General features: G+C 49.9%; 1 protein-coding gene across 4 annotated transcripts in view; it reads left to right on the forward strand.

Annotated features, from left to right (window-relative positions):
- Dab1 (DAB1, reelin adaptor protein) overlaps positions 1-27,494 on the forward strand; it is a 412,667-nt gene that overhangs the window by 349,120 nt on the left and 36,053 nt on the right. For all 4 annotated transcript variants that reach the window (XM_023702660.1, XM_023702661.1, XM_023702662.1 and 1 more), the window contains one exon: positions 6,797-6,856. In XM_023702660.1, the coding sequence (XP_023558428.1) occupies positions 6,797-6,856 (60 nt within the window). The remainder of the gene's footprint in view (positions 1-6,796; positions 6,857-27,494) is intronic.

Genomic DNA, 27,494 nt, shown 5'->3' on the forward strand with positions numbered 1-27,494 from the left:
TTGGTGACATTTGAGCACCCTGCTCTTGTCACAGGGGCTGGCGTGAGGACAGGGAGATCCCAGGAGCACCTCTGCCAGAGCTGTCCACACCCTCCTCAGGCGAAGCCCACCGGAGGATCGGGATGACCTCTGGGGCTCAAGTGTGGGCTCTGTTCCAAAAGAGACACAGAAAAAGGGGCAGAAGCGCCCCTGCCCCCACCCCATGCTGATTCTTAAGGAGTGAAAGGAGGCCCAAAGAGTAAAAACCAAACCCACATTTTTTAAAACATTAAAAAAAAGGAAATGTGCCACTTGTCTTTCTTACTGGGGTACTTGCTGTTGCCTGTGTGTGTGCTGCATACGCATTGTATGGCAGTGTGTACACTCACACACAAAGCGGGTACCACTGTACTGAAGTAAAATAACATACACAGCCTAAAGGGTGAGAATTCTAGCCTACATAGGGGGAGCAAAGGTGAGAAAGGGGAACTCAGTGGCTGTCCTTGCTTTCAAATGCTCACGGGTAGAGCTGTTCACAGCGTATGCGTTAGCTCCTGCCCAAGTCGCTCATAGAGAATGACAGATGGCAGCCTTTCTGAAATGGATTTTTTTTGCGTCTACCACATGAATGTGCACAAATTCATATTCAATATTTAAAACTGAGGGGGCTGGGGAGATGGCTCAGTGGAATAAGTGCTTCCCTGGCAAGTGCAAGGGCCTGAGTTCAATCCCGGGTTCTGCCAAAAACAATATATTTAAAACTGAGGAAATAAAACAAGGTGATGTTTATGTACCAAGGGAATCTGAACTCTTAAGAGTTCAACTCTCGTGAGCGAACAGGAGTAACTCAGATATAATGCAGACTTTGGAAGGTTGTGGCACCAGGCATTTCCATGAGGCAGCGGGGCCAGCACCACCACCCATCGCTGAGACCCACTGGTGCTGAATCGAGAGGTCCTATGTCCAGGAAGCCGTTGCTGCAGGTTGTGCCAGCAGAGCTCTGCGGTGAGGCCTGGCAGTGCGACCCAATTTCCCGCCTGAGTCGGGATGAACTCGCGAGATGTTTTCTCTTGTGCCTGTTTTGTGAATTTCGTGAATGCTCACTGTGATTTGCATCCTGAGTTCCAAATGCTTTTTTCTCCTCTTCTCTTTCTCACTTCTGACCTTCCTTCTCTGGCTGCTCCTGCAATAGTACATTGTGTTTGAGGCTGGACACGAGCCAATCCGTGACCCAGAAACGGAAGAAAACATTTACCAGGTACACGATCTCTTGCTTCCTACTGTCTCACCTCCTCCCATAAACGCGAAGCATTCTGGTGGGTCTGTGGGACCCCGGGGCCCTCGGTCACTCGGGCCTGCTGAACCTTTGGACACACTGGCTTCTAGTTCCCCAGCAACTTAGCAGTCGTTCCGTCTTGTTGAAATCACTAACGGTCTAGTAGGTATGGTGCTTTAATTCTGAGTGGATAGTAGCTATTTTAGAGAAAAACAAAAGTCAAACATTTCACTGTAATAAAGCAGCACATTGGAGAATTGTTGTCACAGTCTCCCTTCAACTTGCAGAAGAATCGACCCATCTTTTTTTTTATTTTAAAGGCCAAATCCATGACTGAAAATAAGTGTGAATTCAAACATGCTATTTGAAAACCATATTAGGAATATTAATGGAATAAAGGAAAGTATGTCTAAAGGTTTTTCTCCCTCCTGAAAGAAAGGGAAATTACTTTTTTAAAATATCTATTGGGTGAAAAATATTGAACACACCTTTTAGCTCATTGAATTCTCACAAAAATGTTATAAAATGTCTGAGTCCCATTTTTATAAAGGAAACCGAGGTTCCGAGGAGGTGAGGCACTTGCGCAGGGCCGTAGGGCTTCCTAGAGCCCAAGCTGGGTGTGGGTGAGGGCAGAGCCTGGGCTGCCCCTGCCTTTCACCACAGCACTGGAGTAACTGCAGCTCCCTGGAGTCACACATCAAATAGAAACGACCACCTGCAATTTCTCGCTAATTAGAATTTTAGTCCTAATTTAAAACATAAATACTATGGAAGAAGAAAAAACTTAATATATTTAATCAGTGATTTTAATTTCGTTCATTTACATAGTTGTGGGCTCCACTATCCTTCCTTGGGCACGTATTACTGCATAATGAAAGTAAAACACATTTTCAAGTTCTCTCAAATATGTAGAATCCAAATGATCAAATAGAATATTATTTCTGCCAACACTTTGGTTTACGCCAGCCTTGTGGAATCATAATCGATTTCCCTCACCTGGAATTTTTATTCAAATGTGAGATTGCACGTTGAGATTTCATTCAAAGTCTTTGTTCACAAACTTTCTCTCTTGAAAAAGCAAAGTTGTACTATTCCCCACTGTCAGGTTGGAAGGCACTGTGCAGCCTTGCCGTGCCTGAAAAGGACACCAAAGGAGTCGCTAACCCGCTGTCCTAGGAGCAGAGGGAGGCTTTGTAGCACGAGGGGTTTCCGAAGCCGGTCTCAGCAAGGCTACCTGGGCCTTGGGGAGGGTGTGCACAGATGGAGGTGCCGCTGTGCTGCAGGGAGCCGGCTGAGGCCGCCGGAAGCTGCCTTATGGTTTCAGCTCTGTCACCAGCTACCTTTAGCTTGAGGTCAAAGGGAGACCTTCGCTCCTTTGAGACTCAGCCTCCCCAGTGATAAAGCAAGGGACGGATTTCTCACTGATTCCCAGGTCTGTGTCAGGGTGAAACAAGCTGAAGTGTAGAATGTGAATAAGGGCTTGGCCCCGGGTGACAGGAGGAAGGGGCCAGCTGTGTGATTCAGATCCTAGCACAGGTGTCCGTGTGGCTGTGCATTCAGTGTAACAGGTTCACCTCTGTCTGGGCCACAGACTACAGATTGGGGAAATGAGGAAGACTTAGACCATTTCCTGTGCTCTGCAGCTGCCGCCTCACCTGAGACTCGGGTTCTTTGGCTCGCTGTAGCAGGCCACCCCACTCGTAGAAATGGGAACATGACCTGGCTCTGTGAATGGAGTTGAGAAGCCATGTAGCTCTCCTGACACCCCTGTTTTGTGAAGCATATTCCCACCTGACACACAGGGAACGCGAGGCCCACAGAGGTGAGGGATCGCACAAGTCACAGAGCTAGGGAATGATCAAATCTCCACACGCAGCTCTCTGTGACCTCTGCATGAATCCTAGAGCTCTTCTGGGCTCTGTGTGTCCTGACTCTGAGTTTCACACTTCGATTCTGGACCTGTTTTAAGTCACTGTCTGAAGATCACTTGCTTTCACAGCTCCAGCTTCCTGGTCTGCCCATCTGCCCACCATTACCAAGAGGGCCCGTGTAGGAGGATGAATATTTATCCCCCTCTATTGGAGAAGCCTCTGGCCATTTTCCTATCCTGCCCTGCCAGTTGGTCCAGGAGCAATGTATTTAACAAGAGATAAGAGAGCTAATCAGGGTGGGAGATAAGCTCAGCTTCTAAGGCACTGCTGGAAGGAGCCTCGGTCTTTTCTTGAAGGGTTGCAGCACAGAGCCCCTGCAGGCGTTGTTCTGCTTCAGACTGAGCTTGGGGGTGACCTCAGGCCTTATTCTTCTCCCTTGCCCCGCCCAGCACAGCAGCTCTACCTGGGACCTAACCCTCTTTTAACTGTCTTGTGGCCTTTGGAAAGTACATAATTTGTACATCTCCGTTTCCTGGGCTGTAGAATGGAGATTGTCTTAGTCACCTTCTCTTCTCTGAGACTCAGTACTGACGCTCACAACTTAGAGGAGGAGAGGTTTATTTTGGCTCAGTTGGTTGAGGTCCCTACTCATAGTCAGCTGGCACCAAGGCTGGGCATCATGGCAGAGATATGTGGTGGAGGAGACAGCCCATGGCACGGCAGGCAGGACAAGTGGAGAGCGCAGGTGGCGTCTGCCGTGGGAGGACCCTGTTTCCGAGGATAAGATCACTTCCCAGAATGCATGGCTAATCATGACTGACTTTTGCTTCACTTGCCTCTGAAAACGTAACCAGTTGTCTTTAAAACAACATGAAGCCGCATGGGAGGAAGCTTGTCACATATGGCTTAATTCTAACCCTCCAAATACTGCAGGGAGACAGGAAAAGCAAGTTCAGTGACTGTCATTTGCTACCTAAGTTGTCTAGTCCACTGAGCTCAACGCCTCAGCGTCTATCTTCTGCATCCTTAAATGCCCCGGGGAGCTCCCCACAGAAGCGAGCCCTATGCTTTCCAGGTGGACATTTTTCACATTCATTTTTTTTCACAACTAATTCTTGGTCACCCCACCTGTGAATCATTTGAAAATGGCGGGGCTCTTGCCCTAGGTCAGCTTGAACTGCCTCCCCACACTTCCAACTAGTGTAATGCTAGAGTAAAAAATGTTTTGTGTATGGTACTATGTCATATACAGCTCTCAGGGTAATTTAATATTGATTAATTCATTCACTTAAATAAACATACATGGACACCTAGTGTGTGCCAGGCACAGGAAAAGAAACAGTCATGACCAGGGCATGGTGTTTACCCCAGGTTGATTGACAGCCCTTGAAATGTTTATGAAAATCAGATGAGGAAACTGAGGCCCAGAAAGCAAGTGACCACTGCATGTCACATACCCTGTGGCAGAGCCAAATTAGGAATCAGATCTTTCACTTTCTTTCTGACCAAAATTTTTATCACCATACATTTGGTGCTGTGCTCATCCATGTAAACGGACCTCTACAGATAGGAGAGTCAAACCATGGCCCTCAGCGACAAGTGATGAGCAAGAACTTCTTCGTTTAACTGACACATACAGGCAGGAGTATGTGGGGTAATAAAATACCCATCATGCCCTTAGCAAGCTTTGCTAGCTGTGGTACCATAGCCCCACAGATGGCTGCAGGGCGTATAGTAACTCCCACAGAAAGGTAAAGCACAGCTGGGCACCTGTTCCGTCTCTCCCAGCAAGGCCCAAGGCTCTGCTAAGCCAGGGGTCTTATCTGTTGGGTCTCATCCTTGATTGTCTGGGGAAAGCTCAGATGTGACACCTGATAGGTACTTGGTAATGTCTATGTTCTTAATGAAAGATGGACCTGAGGTTAGCAGAGTACAGAAACAGGCTCCAAACCAGGATAGCCTTCTGCAAAGTCCCAGCTGAGAGAAATCTTTCAGGACCAGCAAGCAGACTGGCGTCTCCCCCGTGGGAGAGCCAAGCAGGAGTTTGCAGTTATGCGCAATTGTGCTTTCCCATTGCATGGCCTGTTCTCCGTGTGCAGGGATAACTGAGCGGCTGCAGAGGCTCGGCGTGCTCAGTGCCAAGGTGAGCAGTGAGTTATAAGGAGCAGAACACGGTAGGTGTGCTCCTAAAGGGGAGCTAGTAAAAACAGCAGTCCGGCTGGTGATGTGGCAGCTCTCATTAACAAGGACTCCGGACATCCAAAGGGTTCCTTGTAAGTGTACATTCTTCACTGGCTCCCTGCAGCCTAGGATTGTAAAGACAGCTCCAGAAGAACATCTTCCCCTCAGCCATGCTCACTCACAGTTCTGTTCTGCAAGAAAGTTCACAAGCCTCTGGGCATGGGGGGTGACGTCAGAGAGAAGGGCACACCAGAAGCAGCCATCTGTGTGGGCCCGCCATCAAGCGGCCGCCTGCCCGGCCCAGTCCCAGGCAGCCCACTGCCCACCTCTGGACCCAGGTCGGGGCAGTCCTGATGGACTTGTCCTAGCACTCTGTGAGGATGTATTAAAATACATGCCCTGCTCGGGAACCCAACACATGGACAGTGCCCTGGGCATGTCAGCTTATACTTTCAATAGGAAATGTCTCCCTTGGTAGTCAGAAAGAGCAGGCTTTGGCGCCTACCACCTTTGAAACTTTGGGCAGAGTCCTTAACATCTCTGGGCCTCACTTTCCACTGGTTAGAGACCTGATAAGACCAACTTCTTAGCATTGTAAGTTCAACATGCATGGAAATGCTAAAGAATCTAGAAGCTTCATCCTCTTCACTGCCCCGTAATCCTCTAGTAGGGAGTTTGCCTGCAGACACTCATGGAGTGCGGACAGGCAGGAGGCACTGAGTCTGCCCCTCCCTGAGCAGCCCCATCTAAGGCAGGAAAGACCACCCCTGGTGGTCCTGGGCGGGCGGCCCCTGTGGTGGAGGTGTGGGCTGAGCTCTGGTACTGCTGGGGAAGGAGCCGCTGCTGAGTGCTTCCGAGCTGGAGTGTGCTGCGCGGAGCCTGGACCAGCTAGCAGCGCACTCCACAACCCGCTGCTAGTGTCCCACGGTGTGCTCATACGCATGGGTGTTTTCCTATGCATTACTTCTCATTGACTCCTTATAAGAATATGAGCAAGGAGGCACTGGCAACAGGCCGCATTTGTTATTAGTGTGGCTCAGAAGAGCCAAGTGACCTGCTCGGGCCTTGCCTTCAGCACAGGTAGGGAGGGCCAGGTAGGTCGGGAAGGCAAGAAGAAGGCGGGGGACACAGAAGTGTTGAAGGCCGTGGGTGTGCAAAGACCCTGATATTTACTGTATTTTTAGCAGCCCGCATCTCAGCCTCAGCACCGAGCAGTTTATGCTCAGCTACACACTGTTTTTAATATCTTTGGGCAGATCACAGCTCCTCCCTGGGCCCCACATTGGCCTTCAGTGGAATGAGGATGCCTTTCTCGCTGCAGGAAGTCCATAGTTTCTGCCCGGCTCCATGGAGCAGCCCCTGGGGCTGGAACTAGCCTGTCTCATCTCTTGTGTGCATTCCACCAGCTGGCAGTGCAAGTCTGGCTGCAGCGTGCTTTACAGTAGAACAGAGCAGTGTTCTGACCCTGTGGCCTTTGATTCTTCCGTAGGTTCCCACCAGCCAAAAGAAGGAAGGTGTTTATGATGTGCCAAAAAGCCAACCTGTAAGTGTAAGTACGCCTTCCCTCTATTGCACGTTCACGAGAAGACCACGTCTGCAGTCATGGGAAGGAGCTGCCCTCCTGGAATGCATGTCACTGCTGGGGACTCCTCAGGGGGCCGAGGACAGGAGGCAGGGTGCGGGGCTGAGGGGTGCTGAGCAGGGTTGCCAGGCTGGATGGAGGGAGGGAACCAAGAATGGCACTGGGTTGACTTGTGCAAACTGCTCTACCAAGGGGACTCCAGGGCCCAGGCAGAAATGGGAAAGTCTCCAGCCAAGGCCTTCTGCTGCCTGGTCCAGTAACGGACAGTGTTGTCTCTGGGGAGGGAGCTGCTCACCTAATCCATAAGTGGTTGACGCATTTCCTAAGGGCTGGTCAGGACTCCAGGATGTGCACAGGTCTGGCTCTGAGCAGGTCGCTGTGTAGAAGGCCGCTGCAGGTGTGCTGTGTTACAGACATGGTCAGGTGCATCTGGACCCCACCTCAGAAGACTCCTGGGAGTCTGAGCCAGAGAGGAAAGCCCCCAGCTCTGGGGTAGTGCAAGCCACTGCCAGTCTCACTCTTCAGATTTAAGGTCCCCCAGCTGGCCCCGGGAGGGAGCTGCTACACAGTTGAGCCACACTGGTGAGCCAGGAAAGGTTCCTGAGGGGGCTACATGTGATTTTTTCCATGGCCCTCAAGCAAAAGAAATGAAGGGGTCTTCCTATCACTGATCTCCGTCTTCTTATGCAGACCCTCAAGAACTCCAGTTCTGGCACCAACAAAGAGCTGTGAGGCTAAAATGATTCCCCCTGGAACATTGCCTTGTGAGCTGACCCCACACTGAGAGACACAGAGACACACCTGCTGGTTTCGAGATAAGATGACCAAGACCCTACTTCTCAAGGAGTAGTGGGCAGCCCTGCATTGTGTGTGGAGAAGGGCATCTAGGAGCAGGGCCACAGTGCTCCGTGTTCCACACCAGGGACCTGGGAACAGCGGCCTTGCTGAAGACAGTTGGTTCCAGCAGGAAGGGCAAAGGCCTTGCAGACAGGAACGACTGTCTGAGGTGGGAGTGGCAGCACCAAAGAGAGCAAGCATAGCCTCCTGGGAGCCAGGCCCAGTGCTGAGGGCAGCATCAGAGGCCAGTAGGCAGTCACCTCTTCATGTCCCTTGCAATCCAACATTCTGTACTCTGTGGGCCCAGCATTTTTCTAGTCATTCTCTTTTCCCCTCCTCCCTTTTCTGTGAGACATTTCTTCCTGATCAGTGGCCCTTTCTGTAGCCCTCCCTGCCCATGTCCTCAGACTACCCCACTCCACCAAAACATAGTTTCTGAAATCTGATAAACAGGCACATCCCCTCCCTAGCCCTTGTCTGGGCACCTTGGTCAGAGGGATGCTGCTCAGGGCAAAGACCATGTGTCCCCAGGCCCCCCTTCAAGCCCACTTTCACACCAAGACACAAGTCTGCTCTTGGAGTTTGCATTGGTCCATCCCTGTCACCCAGATCCTTTTTTTTTTTTTAATTTTATTTTAGCAGAATATATTTATTGAGGGAAAGAAAACTACTGCCTGAGAAAGGGTCAGGAGGGGGGCCCAAGCGGGTTGTCCCCAGGAAACTGTCTCTTCCAGGGACTTTTATAGAGTAAAACCATGCAGTGAGGCAGATCTGAGGTGGTGGAAAACATAGGAACTTGCTTAGGTGGGCTTGAGGTGAGACAAAACTATGGTCAACCAATGAGATTACAAGCACCATTGCTCAGCTAAAATTGATTAAATCCAGTATCAAATAGGGAAGCAAGTCATGTAGCAAGTGGATACGGGACCGGGTCCCTTCCTGCTAGGGGTTCGGTTAGGGACTCATTTGGGCTTTCAAGGCGATGATACCTGCCTAGAATATCAATCCCTAGGGAAGTATGTAGCTGTGTTTGCTTCCTCTTTTGTCTTGAGGTCTGGCCAATATGAGAGTGTCTGTCCCTTCCAAGTTGCAAAGCCACCTTGTCTTCCATATTGTCTCCTTGAGGGCTTGGCCCTGTCTGACTGCCTAGAATATTTCTATCTAATTTAGCTGCCTACAACATTTCCTCCTTTGAAGAAGTACTGCCACGAGGGAACCATGAACAATGACCGCATTTTTTTTTTTTTTTTTGCGGAACCAGGGTTTGAACTCAGGCCCTTGCACTTGCCAGACAAGTACTTATTCTACTGAGCCATCCCCCCAGCCCCACCTAGATCTTTTTGATTCAGTTTGTGTCCATGTCTCCTCATGCCAGGTCTAGTTGCTGGAGGAAGCAAATTCCATGTGGTGCCTTGGTTTCATTAAATTTATGAGCCATTCTGGCCATACGCTGTCCACGCTTCATGGCTCTGAGGGAACAAAATCCAAGTTCTTTAGCTTGACACATACTGCAAAGATCCGTGGCAAGCCTAGGGACCTTGAGTTTCCTGGAACTGCACCCCTCTGCAGCCCTCCCCCAGCACAGCACGAGTTTGTGCTCCCAGAGAGCCTTCTGCCCCCTGCTGCTCAGCAGGTGTCCCCTCACCCTGTTTTCCTCTGATAATAGAGCTTCCTGTGACCCGTCCAAGAGCTTCCTGAGGTCCTCTCGTTGCTGAGGCCAGGCACCATGTAACTGTTGCAGGGCTGCTTGATTAATAGACAAATGACTGTACCCTGCAAAAGCGATGTATGAAAATCACCGGTACATTACTTGAAAGTGAATATTCTCTTTTCTGACTTAAAATATTGTTCTTACCTAAAGGTACTGGAAGTCTTGTTTGGGTGGTACCTGGGCTGCATGGTTGTCTCTGATGACCCCCCCCCCACACACACACACACACCTGCAGTCCCCAGCTCTTGTCCCATCTGATATGATAACCAGCTTTCAGGAGTCATTTTCAGTATCCCTGGGAGACAGGAGATGAGGCACTCAGGCCATCTTGTAGACAAGCAGATACTGTCGCATCTGGGCTTTTTCTTTAGCTCTTGCGGGATTTGGGTAAGTTCTCTTGTGCCTGAGAGTAAGGGCTCTTAGGCACTCACAGGAATTATTGGGCCTAACTTGAGGAGAAAACATGTTAGAAAATTGGGCTCACTCACCTAAACTTCATGAGGTAATTCAGTCCCGCTCACCCCCAGTTCCCCTCATGGATTTCCCTTTCTCTGGCTGCACCTTCCCTGGGGCACCTTCATGCTCTGCAGGTCCACGCTGCAATCTTCCTGTATGTCCCTTCATCAGCTCTGAGTCAGAAAAACAGGCCGGAGTGAAGCCCATTGTTGGGTGTTAAGCTCAGAGCTGCTCTGCTTTCCGCAAGACGGGAGACTGCCCTGTGGCTTGTTACTCTGGGCTCTAGCTGGCTTCTTCCTTGTGTCCAGGTCTACGCAGGTGAGAGATGCTCCCTAGATCTCTCCTTGAAAGACTCCTGGCAGTCCTAATTAAAAAAAAAAAAAAAGCCCTGATTGTCAGAGTCAGATCTGGCCATTTTCTGAGAGCCACTGAGCAACTTTGGCATCTCATCCAGTGGCACCATCTGTTAAAAAAACAACAAAAAGAAAAACTGCTCTCTTTTAGCTCTTTTTCAAAGATTAGAAGGAGCATTTTTGCAAAACCCTCAGTGGAGGTCATGAGTTAAATGAAAAGAGGCCATTCCTGTGCGTCACTGTGGCAATCATACTGCCCCACTGAGGGACTGCATCCGTCCTGGGAAGCCTGCCTCCGCCACGGGGCAGGAGGCCCTCAGGAGCACCCTGTGTCTCTCCGCAGGAATCTCAGTGGATTTCCATTTCCTCCTTATGCATCCATGTGAGCCCTGGAGCTTTGGGTTCCCCACAAGGCCTCACTGAAATCATGTTTCCTGCAGCTCTGTGACTCCAGCATGTGCCTGTTATTTAGTTCCCATGGAGGACTAAGGTGGTGTCATTGCTCTAAAACTGATCTGGATTCAGATCCTGCCTTTATTATCAGCCAACGTGATCATGAATGAGTCTTTCGTCTTCCCATGTTAGAAAGGTGATAAGAAAACCAGATTGGTTGGCTCGCTGAATTCCAACTGTGTAATTGTATCAATAGCTGTGATTCCTCAGCATGGTTTATTAACAGGTGCTTGGTAAACATTGCACTGAATTGTTTGGGAGTGGTCACGTTTATGCCCTGCCTCCTGCATTATGGTTCATCAGGACAGGAATCAGCTTGCTGTCATGTGGTAATGACCAGGGGACACTGGTGCAGGGAGGTTGCTCCAGGAGTAAATGAGTGAGCAAGCGAGTCGCTGAGCACATGAACGGCTGAGTGAGTGATGAAGGAACCCATGGGTGTCCTTGCATGCAGAACTTCTCTGCTCCTCTTCCTGACGTCAGGCTGAGGCACAATTGCGCCCAGAGCAGCCCCAGCCCAGACCTTCCTGTGCTTGGCTTCAGCAGCCCATGGCCTCCTCTTATGCTCCCCCAAGAGTATCATGCCATGTTTCCTCCACAGCTCGGCTCACTGAGCCCCCCAGATGGCCTCCTGAACACATGTACAAGCGCACATGCCTACGCATACCTGCGTCCATTCTTCTATGTTGGGAATCTGCACCAGGTGGAGCCAGGACATTTTGCATGCTTGGCAGAGTTATTTAGAATTATTGTCCCCTGCAATCTCAGTCTCAAGGGTCTGTTTTGTTTCACTTTCCTGCCTGGGATTGGACATTCCTTATTGAAAGAAACCCAGTGGAAAGTGCTCAGGGCTGTCAGGATTCTTTATTTTTCAAGGAAAGGGACCTGTACATTTTGAACTGGAGGCACAGCACGCAATCTGATAGATGGAGGGTGGGCACAGCCCTCCTGAGAAGCCCTGTGTATAGCTTGCATGTCACATGGAAATATGGAGACAGGACATGGATCCAGTTAGCTTGCCAGATGGCTTTAAGAATATCTTTAATCCCTGGATGCTGAGAGTCGATCCAGACTCTTCTTGCCTTGTCACAGACCATGTAACATTGGAAATGACAATTACATAGTGTACTTCTCAAGCTACATGTAGCTGCAGACTTTGTTTTCAGACCAAAAATGTTCATTGAAATATAAAACATGGCAGAAAAGATGGGGGAATCCTCACTTTCATCTACTGATCTTCTTCCCATCCCATGTGGTTCCCGAAACTTTTCTGAATTCTGAGTAGGACAGAAACCAACACCAGCCAAATAGCTCAGCGGATTAAAACACCTGCAAGCAAGCTCAGGGGCCCAGGGTTCGATCCCCAGGCCTGCTGTGCCAGCCCCGCCCCTGAGGTGCACTGAGACGGCAATTGAGACTGGGCGTGGTGGTGCTCACCTGTATTCCCAGCACTTGGGAAGCTGTAAACAGAAAAATCACTAGTAGTGAGACCCTGAACACCCTGTAGACCCTTCCCTAAAAAATACAAAAAGAAAGAAACCAACACCTGCCCACCATGACTGAGATTGCAGGGGACACTAGCCAACCGGATGCTTACAAGTGCATCCAAAATATTGTGAATGTAATGGGGGGGGGGGAGTTTGCACAGGTGGGTGCACGCACGTGTGTGTGTGTGTGTATGTGTGTGTGTACTGAACGTTTCTCAATTTGGCTTAAAACCTTTTGCTTTATAATGTAAAATACATCTTAGTTTGAGATCATTCCACGAGAGACTTTAAACAGATGCCTGTGATCTATTGGATGAAGCAATCCACAGCAAAACTCGGTGGTGTAGCACTTGGTACACTCACAAGTCTGTGGGTCCTGGGCATGGCCCTCTGGTGTCTGCTCTTTCCCAAGTGCCTGACTTGCATGTCTGGTCAGTCGTGGGCCTGGGCAGCTCAGGGTGACCTCTCTTCTTGACTTTCTCATATGCGTGGGTTTTAGCTGGCTATGGAGTGATCCTGATGGCTTCAGATGGGGCTACAGGAGCATCTTCTATGTAGCGTCTTCCCCTTAGAGAGTTGACCCAGGGCGTGAGTGGTTGCCAGATTTCCAGAGCATGAATGGAAGCCTAGGCTCATCACTTCTGCCATATTCTTCATCAGGTGTAATTCAGAAGTCTGTCCCAAGGTCGGGGTGAAAAAGGATCTCTGCCCTTTGGTGGAGTAATTGTGAAGCTCACTGCAAAAGAGCATGGACAGGCGGGGCGCTGTGCAATCACTCCACCACAGCCTGGCGGGGCGCACTGTGCAGTCACTCCACCAGGGCCTGTATATAAACTCTCTACTAGAGTGTGACCACCAGTGTGGCAATCTAGAGGCCTTTCTTCTCTGACCCCACTGCTTTCCTTTCTGTTGCTTTCCTACTTCCAGCCATCATTGGCGGCCATGTCTCCATCCTGAGAGGAGGAACCTGGCCGCCTAGGTCCATGACCTTCATCGCGCAACGCTCCTCTCTCAGAAGCAGCTCCAGGGACCGCAGGCCTAGAACTCCCCACTTTCTCACACGCACTTCCCTCCCCTTCCCCTCGCCCTCCAGTGTGATCTTGATGGTTTCCTTGGCCTGACGTGTGATCTTCCCCAGGCTCTGCAAGGTGGTTGCTGTTTTGAAGGTGCTTCTCTGACGCTCTGACTACACATTATTGTGATTCAGGGTGCCACAGTTTTCAGTGGCTGAAAAGAATAGGCTTTGAGGGGAGAACAGCTTGGATCTGGGTCCCACCTCCAGCATTCCCAAGCCTTGTGATGTGGGAGTCTTTGCTTTGGCTCCCTTAGTCTCAGTGTCCTTATCTCTGAACTGAAGCAAATGCTGGTGTCTGCCATCCAGCTGGTGCTTGAGGACCGGATGGACCACAGTCTGAGTCACAGTCTGAATCAGTGCAGTGCTGGGCACGGTGAGAACCTGAAGCCACGGGCTGCTGGTCCTTTTCTATTGCCTACTTTGCTGGGAGCTCCTAATGGAGCAGCCTCACTTGTACTCACCTGGATTTCTGATCTTCAGATCTTCGTGTTGGGTCTTCCACCCAGAAAATATAAGCATACCTGCGTATGTTTTTGTAAGTCTTGAAGCTCATAGAACGCTGATGCCTCTGTCTTAGAGCCTGCCAACAGCTCACAGGCCCCTTCTGTGGGCAGTTATCCCTGGTAACAAGGCCACATTTGAATGACTAGGGATTCCAGAGTTTGGGCCAGCAGAGGTTAGGATTCACACTACTTTGTCATGGCCTTACCTACTCCCAGGTACCATCTGAGGGGAACAGAGCCTCCTTTCCATTAGCTAAGACCCAGATATAGACTGCAAGCTGATTCCATCCCTTTATTTTCTGCCCTTGTGTTTTTTCATTCTTGCCCCAGATTCATCCCTCAGGCTATCTATCAACTTGGGACACCTTGCCCTTTCTCAGTCTGCTTCTCCAGTAATAGATTGGGAGGCAGATGCTTTTGTTTGCTTATTTTAATGTGCACCTGTGTGTTCCCTGCTAGCAGAAGTTTTCTTAGAATTGTGCTCCATCCCCTTCCACCTTTCCTGGGACTCTGGGTCATGATAAGGACTCCTGGCAGTGCTCCTAAAAACATGTTTTTAGCTCTTCTGCTGATCAAGGCTGCTGGGAGCTCAGCACAGGGGTGATCTCTCTGTGAGCTTAACTACATGGGTATACTTGTGATGGCGGGATCACCAAAAGCCGAAGGCATAAGTGCTTGGTGACAGGAAAGGCTAAGTGACTGTGGCGCTGGGGGGAGGGCTAGGGAGGGAGCAGTTCTTGAGCAAAGCTGCAAGCAGAGTGGAAGCAGGCTGTCGACTGACCACTGAGGTCTCCCTCTCGAGTGTATCCTGACTTTGTGCCGTGGTAGGCAGAGCTGGGGAACTAACTTGTCATCGCGTACCTGTTTCAAAGGGAGAGAAAGCTTAGCTCATCTTGGCTTCTGACAGCTGATACTGCTGGGCCCAAACTCGAGGCAAATAACTTGGCCCTTTCACTACTATCAGAAATACACATTCCCAGGTGGGGAGGAGGCATTGGCTAGGCACCACACTCCTGCTTTCCCTATTTGGTGCTCTTTGCACCATCTGAGGCTTTGGTCCTGAGTCTGGTCCCACAGCTGGAACACAGCACGAAAGTGCTCTCACGGGCACTGACGTGCCTGGCCCAGACTCAACCCGCGCCTCTGACGCTGAACTTGGCAGAGACTTAACCTTCACTGCCAACTGTCTCAGTGACACAGCCCTGAGCCCCGGTGGATTCCCATCAGTCAGCATGGGAAATGCTTAGCACTCTTTCCACGGTCCTCGTTCCCCCACACAATATTCTTATGCCTGAAAAAGATCTTTTATCCTTTCACCTTATAATTGCTCAGTATAAAACCTTTTTATGTGGTTGTATTAGGCATAAAAGAAATCTCTGATTATCAGTAATAACCAGTTAGCGGGTTCTAGCAGAATCTTTTCAGCCTTTAATATTCTTTAAAGTTTGGCATAATGGTAAATAAGGACCTTGAGAATGAAATTGATAAGTCAGATTTAACATTCATTTCTTTTTGATGAAGCATGGGTTCTGAAATTGAAAACAATGATCCAAAACATACATATATGCATGCACACATACATGCATGCACACGCCTGCACACAAACACACACACTAGTCCTACCTCATTGTGGATGTGATCTCTATCAGTCACCTCAACTTTCTAAGAATCATGTTCTTCCACTGCAACATGGAAGCAGCAGCTCCTCTGTGCCCATGTTTTTGCCCCGAGGAGGACAAGTAGGTGGGCGGATTCTGCAAGGAGGAGGAGGAGGTGCTTTCAAAGGCCCTGGCGAAGCAGAGCACTGGAGACAGGTCTTAGTTGCCTCCATGGCTTTATGAGCTGCCCTATGATTAGAAGAGAGGGAGAGTCTGGCTCAAGACATGAAAGAACTTGCGGGTTGGGTCTGGTGGCCCAGACCTGTGTTATCAGCCACTTAGGCTCCTTGCTTGGGTTCCCCTGCTCCCAGATAACCATACCAAAGGAGGCCATGTAGTTGAATAAAAAAGGATTTATTCAAAGCTAGCTCTCAGGAGGCGGAGGGTCGCGTTTGTCTCAGACCATCAGCTCACCGTACACAGGTGTCCGAGGGCCTCTTATAGGAAAGAGCAGGGCGAGGGGATCACAGGGGGGTGGTTCAGCCCTCACATGTGCTTTATGATCTCTAGCCATCATGAGCTCTGCATATGCTGTCACTTTGGGGCGGAGGAGAGGAAAGTGTAGTGGCTTTGAGCTCACAGGAGGAAGTTTGGAGAAGTTGCTTATCACTAAAAGAAAAAAAGTAACTTGTAAAGCTTCATTTTATAGTGCTGGCTACATTAGGACTCTGGGAGGCTGGTACAAGAGGATCACAAGTTCTAGCCCAGCCTGGGTAATTTAGAAACTTATCAAGATGCTGTTGAAAATAGCTGAGGACATGGCTCTGTGTGAGGGCCCTGAGTTCCATCCCTAGTACTGGAAGGGAGGAAGGCAAAGAGAGGAGGGAGAGGAAGGCCCTTTGTCAGGCGGTGATTTACACAGTAAGGTCCTAACGTGGCTGCACGGAGGGTTACGCCACAACTGACTGGTAGGATTAAAAGTATAGTTGCTTAGTTAGTATTGAGCCATTCGGGAAACAAGTCACATAGCAAGGTAGATGGAAAGAACAAAGGTATTTTTGGAAAGGACAGACAGCATGGGCTCTGGTCTCCCATTTATTGCCCATGCCTATTAAGGCTTGCTGGATCATGTGGTGCCAATGACAGAAGAATCTCATTTTTTTAAAATTATTTATTTATGTATTTGGTACAGAGTCTTGCTATGCAGCTCAGACTGGTAATGATCCTCCTGTGTCAGCCTCCCCAGTGCTGGGATTACAGGCATGTGCCTGCTTTGGTGGCCAGCGTGGCACACCCAGGGTTCTGGGCTGGCATGGCATGAGGTACTGGGGATCAAACCTGGGTCCTTATGTTTGCCAAGCAGGTGCTTAGATTGCTGAGCTGTCTCCCTGGCCCAGGAGAATCTCAAGCTTGTTTAGCTATTATCTCTAGGCCAGACAGTCTCCATGCTGAGGCTCAGCCTCTTCAGATTTGCCTGCAGCCACAATTCTGAGGTCTTCGTCTTCTGTGATGACTTCCTTGGGGACCGAGCCCCACTCTGACGGCATCTTAATTTCTCTCTATTGGCTCTCTATAAACCCAGGAGGAGGCAGGTGTCACCTCACACACAAGGCAGCTGTGGTGTAAGGAGGGCCCACCGCTCACCCTCCATCAAAACCAGTAGTAAAGCTGAGTCAGAGCAGACACCAAGGTTGCTGTGATTCAGGCACCCACACAGTTTTCACCGACTTGTACCCGTGTTAGAAGTGAGGAAAATGAGAAGCCCCCATCCCCTCAGGGCCAGCCCAGTGCGAGTCAGCCCTCAGGCCTCCCGCATGGCCTGCTCCTCCAGTCCACGGAGCATTGGGAAGAGCGTCCTTCCTCCTGAGGCCCAGCACGCCCTGGCTGGAGGAGAGTCCCTCTGTCCAGATGCAGGCCCCTGCAGAGCTCCCTCCTGATCTTTTACCCTCCAGGCACACGGCTGCCTCCTCCTGCACCTCAAAGGTTTTCACAGATCCCTAAGAACAAGCCTTGCCAACAGCTGCCCACCTCTGAAACTCAGGCTTCTTGCCTCATCGCCCGCCTCCCATCCTCCACATTGCCCATGCCCCAGCAGCCGGCACTTGGCCAGGATTTAATTCAGCTTCTCTGCCGCAAACATAGGAACAGTCAATCCATTAACGTGAAGAATTGCAAGAATTCTCTCGGCAACTCTTCCCTGCTTCCTCCTGCAGCCCCCGTCTTTTATGGCAAATAAATTTTCATTCACAATTCAGCAGTTGGTTTTTCCTTTGGTTTGAAATCTGGATCAAGATGTTGCATAATTAGATTAAATCTAGTCTGAACATTTGTCAGCTTCGCTTCCTCATTAAGCACCACATTGTAGAGAAATTATAATTATTGCAATGCAGTGAGCAGAGATGTCATGGAAGAAGTGGCGGTGCCACAGTGAGGGGAGGGGTTCTGAAGCTGCGCTCTCCCGCAGGGGAAGCGGAAGGCTGGCCCCGTGGGCATTTCTCAGGTGGACTCCCATGTCCTCATGCTTAATGAGTGTTGTCCTGCAACAGAATCTTCAGTTCCTACAGTCTTAGAAATACTGGGATCACAAAAAAATACTGGGATCCCCCAGGACAAGCATGTCACCAGACCCTGGGAGGGGGGTGTGGCTGAGCCCCTCCTGAGGCTGCGGCACTCTCTCTGGGAGGCCAGACCTTCATCACTTTGAGTCCAGAGTGTTGGTAGCCAGAAAGCCCTTCTTTGGCGTTCTTTTGCAATTTCAATTCGTTCATTCATCCACTGGGCAAATGTGAAGGGGCAAATGAAGAGCCTCCTCCCTGTCAGAAGGAGCGGTACTGCCAGGAATAGAAAGACAGGTGTTATGGTTTGTGTCTAGATGTCGCCCCAAAGCCTCACACAGTCCTGGGGAGGTTCTAGCGTTTGTGATTGATTATTGTGGATGTGGGTACTGCACCCACCCTGGGGCAGGGATCTGCATTACAGTGTAAGGAGGGGAGAGAGGCTGGCTAGCTGCCCTAGCAGCTGTCCCTTCCCCTTGTTCTTTGCTATTTTCCACCTCCATGTGCCATGTGCCCCTCTGCCATGGAGCCAGCAGAGGATGGACTGAAACCTCCACTAGCTGTGAGCTAAATAAGCCTTTCCTTCCTTAATATTGGGTGTCGGGTATTTGGTCCCAGCAATGAGAGAAGAGTAACTGAGACAACAGGTAAGGAAGATAAGGAAGACAGCTTAAGAACAGTAATGGTTGTAAGATGACAGAAGTGGAAGGGAACTACAGTGATGGTCGTCAAGGTGCAGAGAGACCGTGGGCAGGCGGCCCAGGAGCATTGTGGGAGGGAAGCCAACTTTGTTCCCTGAGCTTATTACCCAGCAGATGTAGTTCTGAAGGGATGTTGAGAGTTTGTTCCTGGAGAAAGGCTAGAACAGTATTCAGGAAGAGGCAACTGAATGCTTAAAAGCAGGACGCTGTGGGAAAGCTCCAGTTCTTCTCAAGGCTGAGGTGGAAGTGGAGAAGGGGCAGGGTCCCTTCCCGGGAACAGATGAGGACAAGAAGGAAGTGGGCACCAGGAGAGAGAGGGCCTGAAATGTGCTGAGAAGCAGGGGTCTGGCAGAAGGCTGGGTGCTCTCGGGTGGTACAATGTCGCTGTGGAAGGGGACTCTCAGCATCCCTCTGCTGGCCTGCAGCAGGTGGCTTAGCAGGTAGGAAGAGCATTAAAACGCTAATGGAATTATCTAAGTGCATCCATCAGGAGAGTGAGGAAAACACGATGTACTCTGGGTCATTTAATGGAGGAAATGTAATGGAGGAAAGTAGCTACAAAGGCGTTGGAAGAGCAGAAAAACCAAAGGGGAACAGCAGGCAACCCAGACTGGCAGAAGTGGCTGGAAGGACAAAGGAAGAAGGTGATATTAATGGCACCCTGAGCTGGGGCTGCCAGGAAGACACTGAGCTGAAGAGGCAGCTGCCCAGCCTAAGTAGGGAGAGTGGAAAGGACAGGGGCTGTCTGCTGGATGCTAAGCCCAGCAGGCGACCCAGCTGCTGCCGGAAATACTGCCTGTAGGGAGCTGGGAGGAAAGCCTCCAGCCTGCAGCCACTGCCCACCACGGACCCAGCCTCAGGGGAAGCGGGCGGGCCAGGGAGCCCCGTCGTCTCGCGACCAGGGATCAGCCCTGTGACACAGTGCAGAGGAGGAGAAGGGCAAGGCTGGTTCTTAGGGAGGAGAAGCAAGGCCATAGAGATGAAAGAGCAGGATGAGCTTGAGTGGATAACACGCCCGCAGTGAGGGAAGGGAGTCGGGGGAAGCCAGACTGGCACCCCCACTGCCTCTGAGGTGGCACACTGGGAGGTCAGGTAACCCAGCAGCAAGGGCCGAGTGCCTGTCTCCTCCCTGTAGGCTCTGTCGCTTACACACACCCACAGCTCTATCACTGCCTTCAGAGAACATCTGCACACCCACCTGTCCACAGGCTGACTTCAGGCTCTAGCCAACGAGGGCAGCAGCGCCCCTCATCTTCCTCTGTGCTCAGCCCGTGACTAGCGTCTCGACTGTGTCACATCATTGCTGTGAATGAGATCTGGCTCACTTTTCCAATGTTCAGAAATTGGACTGTGTGGTAGTAAGGGAGTCAGGCAGAGCTGTGAGCGGGTCACTGTGAAGTCACTCCTGGAACTTGTTTTCCACAAATGCAAACATGGAAGGGGACAAGGGCTAGCACATGCAGTCACCCGCTCCCACGTTTGTTCAGTTGTGCGTTGGGAAGAAAGGAACCTGGATGAAACAGTGCGCTCTCCATTCCTCTGCCGAAGCACCTGCTGCTTGCCCCTGGAGCTCTGCTCTTCTAATTTCTTATGAAGCCCAGGAACCTTTCTTCCAATTAAACAAAGGAGATGTGCCTTAAAATGAGTGGATGTGTCAAGACCTACCCACCAGGAATGTGTCTCCTGAAGGACACGCTGAAGGACAGAAGGTTCTAGAAGGCAAGAAGCTAATGTGAAAACCACTGTCCCAAAGAACCCAGGAGTTCACACACAGGTAGAAGTAGGAGCCAGAGGTGAAGATCCATCGGATCTCTCCCTCTGCACTTGGTTACCATAGTTTAATTCATGAACTCAGATCTGGAACTTCCCCTTCAGGGAACTTTGAACTAATAGGAAGAGTCTGAAATTTGAGGTCAGGAAGAGACATGTACTTAGCCATATGGCCCTAGGCAAATGGCGTTCTTTCTGTATTTGTAGTGACCAGCTAACAAGATGAGAAGAGCCGTGTGCTTGAGTTGTGAGGATAAAACAAGAGATGTGGGTCTGTCGTAGACGGGGTACTCAGTACCTGAAAGGTAACACAGGAAAATGCAGATAAGAGCATAGACTTTTTAGCTTAAGTTCTGGGGCTTGAAAGTCTTCTCTTTCGGTGACCACCTGTGTGACTTTGAAACTAATATGCCTCAGAGAATGATTGTGGTATCTTCCTCGTAGAGTTCTCTTGAGAACTAAAAAAAGTTCTCATAACACATAAGACATCTGTAACAGTATCTGACACCCAGTAGGTGCTGCACAATAGTTAGCCATGAGTATTCTTGTAAACTACTATGTAGACAAAGATGAAGACAGGACTTCAGCAGATAGGAGATGCAGAGGACCTAGCCTGGCCACAAGGGACCCTCTTATCTCCTGGAGGGAGGAAGGTTGGTATAGAGAGCCTCCAGAAACAATGCAGGGAGTCACCTTAAAGCCCAGGAAGGTGCTGAACCTGCAGGAGCGCACCACAGCTGTGGGACTGGGCCAGCTGTATGCTGGGTGCTTACACAACAAACTTTCTCACAGTTCTGAAGTCTGAGATCGAGGCTGACTTGCTTCCAGCAGCTTCTTGATTTGTCCCTGGGATTAGAGCCTGCATCCACACTAGGCAGCAGTACGTTGGCGATGAGAACAATTGAGAGGAATTCAGGGGGACGAGGATATAACATTCTTAATGAACAGAGAAGACCAACAGTTGTAACTGCCAAATATCCAGCACCCCAGCAACTGAGGAACTGCACTAGGTACTTGATTTGCTATTTCAAGACCTTGCTAATGTACCTTAAGAAGTGGTTATCTTCTATACTGTAAGGGATATTGAAGATGGAGACATTAATTCATTTAGTATACTTAGAATAAGAATACCAAGAATCCAATCCACTTTTTCTGACCCTCCAATCAGGGTGACCTAGTTTATCATCCAAACTACTACACTTTTGAAAGTGGAATGGATCTGCTGTTAGCACGTAAGACAACAGGCATAAACAGGAGCTGCTGTCCTCAAAGCAGGTTCTAGAGTCACCCTATTTACTACTGGCAGATGTGTTTCCTATGGAACCAAGGTGCCTTCGAGGCTAGAACACACGGGGTTTCGAGCAGAAAGCAGGTGGCTTCTGTCTACCCTGTTCCCTAAGCTCCCAGCCAGCAGCGCTGCCTGTGCTAGAAACAGGCAGCACGACACTGAGGCCACCGGTGCTCAGGACGCCCGCTCCTTGGTGGACAGCAGTAAGGCCTCTTGTCGATCTGTAGCGGGGTAAGGAAATGGGGTCCAGAGTACCTGCTTAACTACCAGCAGCTGCCGCTGTGAATCTGTCATGATCCGTCTACTACAGATCATTAACACCCACAGAACCTTAACTACAGCATCGTAACGAGCAGTGTGCTAATATATGCTTTCCCATAAATAGCCATCCATGCCCCTCTCTCTTGATACAGTAACTCAGCTCTTCTGGGTAAATCATCATGTTGAGCTTGCTCTTTCTCTTAACTGCCATGGTTAGTGATTACAGAAAAGCAGTTTGCAAACACTCGCTGTAGGAAGCTAGCGAAGTAGGAAGGGCTAACCAACATTCACTGAGTGCTTACTGGGGCCCAGGTGCACTAAGCACCCCACAAGCTCTTCCTAGTCCAGTGATTTCCAAGACCACACACATCCCAGCCCTTTCGGATAACAATGGGGCCCAGCGCTCTCCATCTACCTTTCCATGTTAAGAGAGATTTCCCAAAACTTGCCCAGTGAATTCTGACCCTTACCTAAGCTTGTGTAGTTTAACTACCATGACAACCCCATCACCTTCTCCATCTTACAAGACTGGAGACTGGGCTAAGGAGAGAGGGAAAGGACGTCCCACTGTGCAGGACAGGCCACACCGCTCCCTCAGGAGCATAAGTGTTGAGGTGACTTCAGAGCTTGTTCTGTGTATCACTTCCTGCCTCTCTCCCTTCCCTTTGTGTCCAAGCCTCCTCATGTGTCTCTGTAGCAGGTGGGCAGCAGGGCTGTCCTCACCTCCGGGCTGAGTCCTCTCCCTCCTGTCACAGGCTGCTGGCCCAGTGCAGTATTCTTCCCTCCTTCCTTGTACTTTCCAGTCTTGGGGTCTTTTTTTTACCAGTTCTATGTGGCTGTTGTTTCCTCAGTCACCCAGGAAGTCCTGACCCCTTTCCTCCTGCTGTTAGGGCAGGGGTGACGCCTGCAGGTTGGTCTGCCCAGGGCCCCTGAAGGAACTGAGATGGATGGGCCAGGGCAGGCTCCTGGGCACCACTACAGCGCTGCTTCCAGAGCCTCTGCCATTCACCCTCATCATCAAACACGGCTCATTCAGCACATCTTGTCTTCTTTACCATAGCCTAAGGGTTAAGAGGCATTTGAAAGGTACACAAAATGAGATCTTTGTGCAACTCCTTGACCACTGCTGCCTATTTAGTCCAGAAGGAACAGTTCATGTCTTCTTGAAAGGTTTGTCAAGCCAAAAATAATGTTCTCAACTACCTATGATCTAACCCATGCAACATGGGCTGCTTTGCTTCAAGAGGCTTTCCTTGAACACACGTGCCAAGTGCACATGGAAAGAGGGTCTCTGCCATTGGTGGCTGCAGTCAGAGCTCATGGACTGGCTGTTGGATGTCCTAGAGCGTGGAGGGTGCTGCTGGGAGAGGGGGGAATCACAAAAGGCGGGCTGGCAGAGATCTTTAATTCAATGGACAAAGGTACTAGAAGGAGACAGTGGAAGTGTCCTGGCTTCTTCTTTCTTTTCTTTTGCTTCTGGATATAAGTGACAGGGGACCCTTGAGTTACAACCAGCCTGACACAAAAACAACATGGGTGATGGCCAGAATTTTAGTTTTAAGACCAGAGTCTTGAGTTATGATCCAAATGCCAGCCGCTTATGCTTCCAGATGGTCTCAGATACAGATTTAACCCTTAATGAGCTCTGGAAGGAATTATAATGTCTTTTCTTATATGGAGTCAATGGAGAGAGCCTGGGCCAGTATCTCTCTAAAGACACTGAGATCTGCCCCTGTACGGGAAAGAGACTTCAAAGGTTGTGTAGAGGAGCCTGAGCCTTGAATTGACAACCTGAGTTACAACCAGCTCCCTAAGAACAAATTGAGTTTGTCAATCAAGGGTCCACTGTGTTGGTCTTCATAGAAACCGGACTTTATGGGACTGGGGAAAATAGCTCAGTGTAATAGGTGCTTGCCTGGCCAGGGCAAGATCCTGAGTTTGATCTCTGATACCACCAAAAAGTAAATAAATAAAATAAAAAATAAACCAGAATTTAAGGCAAAGAACAGGTTTGGGGAGATCAGCAGTTCCTTAGACAGGTTGAATCTGAGAACCCAGAAAGTGTAGGCTGCAATCAACTCACCAATGGCTATCAGCTGAAGGGGCTAGCAAGATTAGATATCAGCTAGAGTTCAGAGTTTTACATGTGAGCAGGCGGGAGCTTCTTGGGGGCCTTCGTTCCCTTGTTGTAAAAGGGAACCAGCCTAACTGGCTTCTGATCTGGCCCTGGCTTACTGTGTCCTCCGGGTCTTCAACTATGAGAGCAGTCATGATGGGGTAGGAAGGAGCAAGACGAAGCGTTGGGAACCCAGCCTGTCCACACACACTTGCCACTAATATTCTTGTGACATTGAAAAGGTTGGAGGCCTCAGTGTCTTCACTTGCAAATAAAGTGTAAAGGTTGAGTTTGATTAGAGGGTTCTAGTCTCTTCCACTCTCCTGCAATTCATGATACAGCTCAAAATGCCATCAGATCGGCACTACAAGACATCCCTCTGCCTGACTCGTGCTGCGCTGGCCAGGCAGGGTGCTATTTCACCCACGATTTCACCATGCTTCAGCGTCCTGCTAGCCTCTGCCTTGCTGGCTGATGTTCAACACGGCCTTAGGTGGGCTGGCCCTTGTGCCACAGCGCAGGCAGTGCAGGGGTGTGGAACTCATCAGGTGCTTTCATACAGACTGTTCTCTCTCTGGCACTTGCTGCTGGAGCTGGCATCCGTTGTCCAAGTGCCACTGAAGCCATGAGGTGGCGTTTCGTACAGCCCCTGTGCGGTGCTCCTCACATCTGACTCCAGTGAGCATCCTCTGCTTCCCGAATTTGGCTGTCCGGCTCAGGAAGGAGCAGCTCCCCACGTGCTCCATGTTGGCACTCCAGAAGAAATTTAATTAATTATTAAATTTACTGAATACCTCGGGTGTCCATCCCAAGAAGGAAGCAGTGAATAAAGAATTGAATTCCTAAGTTGGTAAAATCTGTGTTCCTCTGGGGAAGAAAAGGAAAAACATTTTGTATAGAACGGCTGTGGGAGCAGCAGGCAGAGGCCTCTTGACTATTTTTTCCTCTGCTGTGACATCTCTCCATTTGTGGCTGTCTCTGATTTGCTCCGCATTCTGTCTGAGCCTCTGTTCCTATCGCTCCATTTCAGCTCCGTCCTGCATTTCTTGCTCCCCTTTGGGGGCCATCTGGCCTGTGCGATAGCCTCTTGGAATGACTGCTCCCAAGCAGCCCCTGCCCTCCGCGTGCAGTGCCGGAGCTCTTGTCAGCCTGCTGACGGGGCCAATTTCACATCACCGCGATTCTCAGTCACCCCCTCACAAAGCACTGAACAGATGCCAGGTCTTGTTAGGAGTTTTTGAAAAATCCTTGAGTTTTGGCTAACATAGAACTGGCATAATGGACTTTTAAAAGGAGAAGAGAGAAAGGACGGGATAATGAAAAACAATGATAAGCTTTTGGAAACCACATTCCCCTGTACTTCTGAGTGTTTCATGTCTGTTTTCACCTCTACCAATCTATCTGTGGTGTTGAAAGCCATAAGGAAGCCAAGCTGTCTGGCAGCCGTCATTTCTGCCTGAAGAGGCAGTGAAATAGGAAATAAAGGAAGAAGGCACAAGACCCTAAAGTCCTCCCATGCACAGGCAGATCTTCAGGGTGAGGCCAGGATGTGGCACCCGGTGTGTGTGAGCAGAGGCCGAGGACAGGGGCTCAGCCGTGCTACTGGGTAGCCCTGTGGTTTTGATGGCTTCTCCCGTGTTTCTTCGAAATGCCCATCAGTGGGCCCATGTTGGTATCACCCCAGAAGTAGGTGCAGTGTCATCTCTGTCCTTATGGTAACTGCCCACTGTCCAGACCACAGTTCCCATGGCACTGCTGCTGCCCTCAGAATGTCAGTGGTGCCCAGACCTGCCTGCTGAGATCCAGCTGGGTCCTGTCTGTCTAATACTGATGAAGACAGCAGTCAGACGGTTGTACTGCTGGCAAAAAATCATACCCTTACCTTAACTAAGGATCTTCGTGAATTTTTAGTTAGAGCACCAGCCATAGGAGAGTGCCCTTTCTGTGTGCTTCTTGAGGTAGAAGGGCAGGACTGTGTTCGCAGATGCTTACTGAATGGTGGTGGGGGGAGGGGTGTGTGAATGAATGGGGGATTGTCACAGCCGTGTGCCAGGTAGCACCGTCAGCAGTGCCATCACCCAAGTGCTGGACCCAGCATTTCCCAGGCATCACACTCTACCCTGATTTGCCCCTGTCACTGTCACTGAGACCATATTTATTTAGTTTTTATAACTTATTACACAGTCGTTGTCTGCCTGTCTGGTGTCCCACCAGCTTCCCTCTCAGGTACATTTTAGGAAGTTTGGGCATGACATCATGGACTCACTGGCTGTCTAAAATGGGCATAAGGATGTAAAGAAAGAGAGAGGAAGAGAGAAGCGGGGAGAATGATTAAGCAGACTCCCAGCACAGCTCAGCCTTGCCGGTGTTAAAAATGCAGCCAGTCCAAAACCAGGAGCTACCGCACTGAGTGTCCACATGGGAAAACTGTGTCAAACCTTCACCTACTTCCCCAGATGACCCTACTCCTCTGTGGAACCAGGATTTCCCAAGATTTCCCTGTGTGACCTGGTAGCTGCTAAACATCACTTAATGTTCCAGTCAGCCTTGTGTTACTACAACAAGATACCTGGGTGAATAGCTTCATAAAGAGAAGAAGTTAATTTAGCTCATCGTTTTGGAGGTTCAAGAGGAAGGTTCAAGACAAGAGCCTTGTGGTGAGTGGCAGATGGCAGTGGTGGAAGTGCATGTCAGAGTGCCCCAGGGCATGACAGCGTGAACTCACTGGCTGTCTAAAAGAGGCATAATGGATGTAAAGGAAGGGATGCTGGAATATAATGTGCAACACCCACAAGTTAAAGTAGGAAAGGTTTATTTCAGCTTACAGTTGGTGGAGGTTTCAGTCCATAGCCTGCTGGCTCTGAGGCAGAGTGTCATTGCAGAGGGTCATAGCAGAGGGAAACCAGCCTATGGCATGACAGGGAGGAAACCCTGAGCCTCCCTTTCCCTTTTGCTCCATTCGGGCTACCAGCCTATTGGTAGGTGCCTTCCCATCGTCCACATCTAGCACCATGCTAAGGCAGTCAGGGATCTAATCCCGTCATCACACCCATGATCCAGTTACCTCCCAAATGCACCACTTGCGAGTGCATGAGGCTTGAGGGAACACCCAGGTGCAAGCCACAGCACAGAGTGTGCATATTTTGAAAAGACCAAGGAGAATGCTTGGGGTCACATTTATTTCTTTTAAAACAGTCCTTTCTTAAGGAGTCAAAGGGTTGCACAAGAACTACCAAAGGAGTTACAAGAGAAACACTTTACATTCTACTGATCTAAGAACTTACCCCGAGGCCCATGCTGGAAAGGTCCCACTGCCTCCGCTGCCTCCATACATTGCCATGCTGGGGTCCACTCTTTGAATCTCAGGGTACCCTTGAGAGTCAGAATACCTCCAAACACAGCACCTGCCAAGCAATTCCACAGCTACCCTCCTTCCTTCTC

Source organism: Octodon degus, unplaced genomic scaffold (genome assembly GCF_000260255.1).
Source record: "Octodon degus isolate 3935 unplaced genomic scaffold, OctDeg1.0 scaffold00156, whole genome shotgun sequence".
Taxonomy (NCBI): Eukaryota; Metazoa; Chordata; class Mammalia; order Rodentia; family Octodontidae; genus Octodon; species Octodon degus.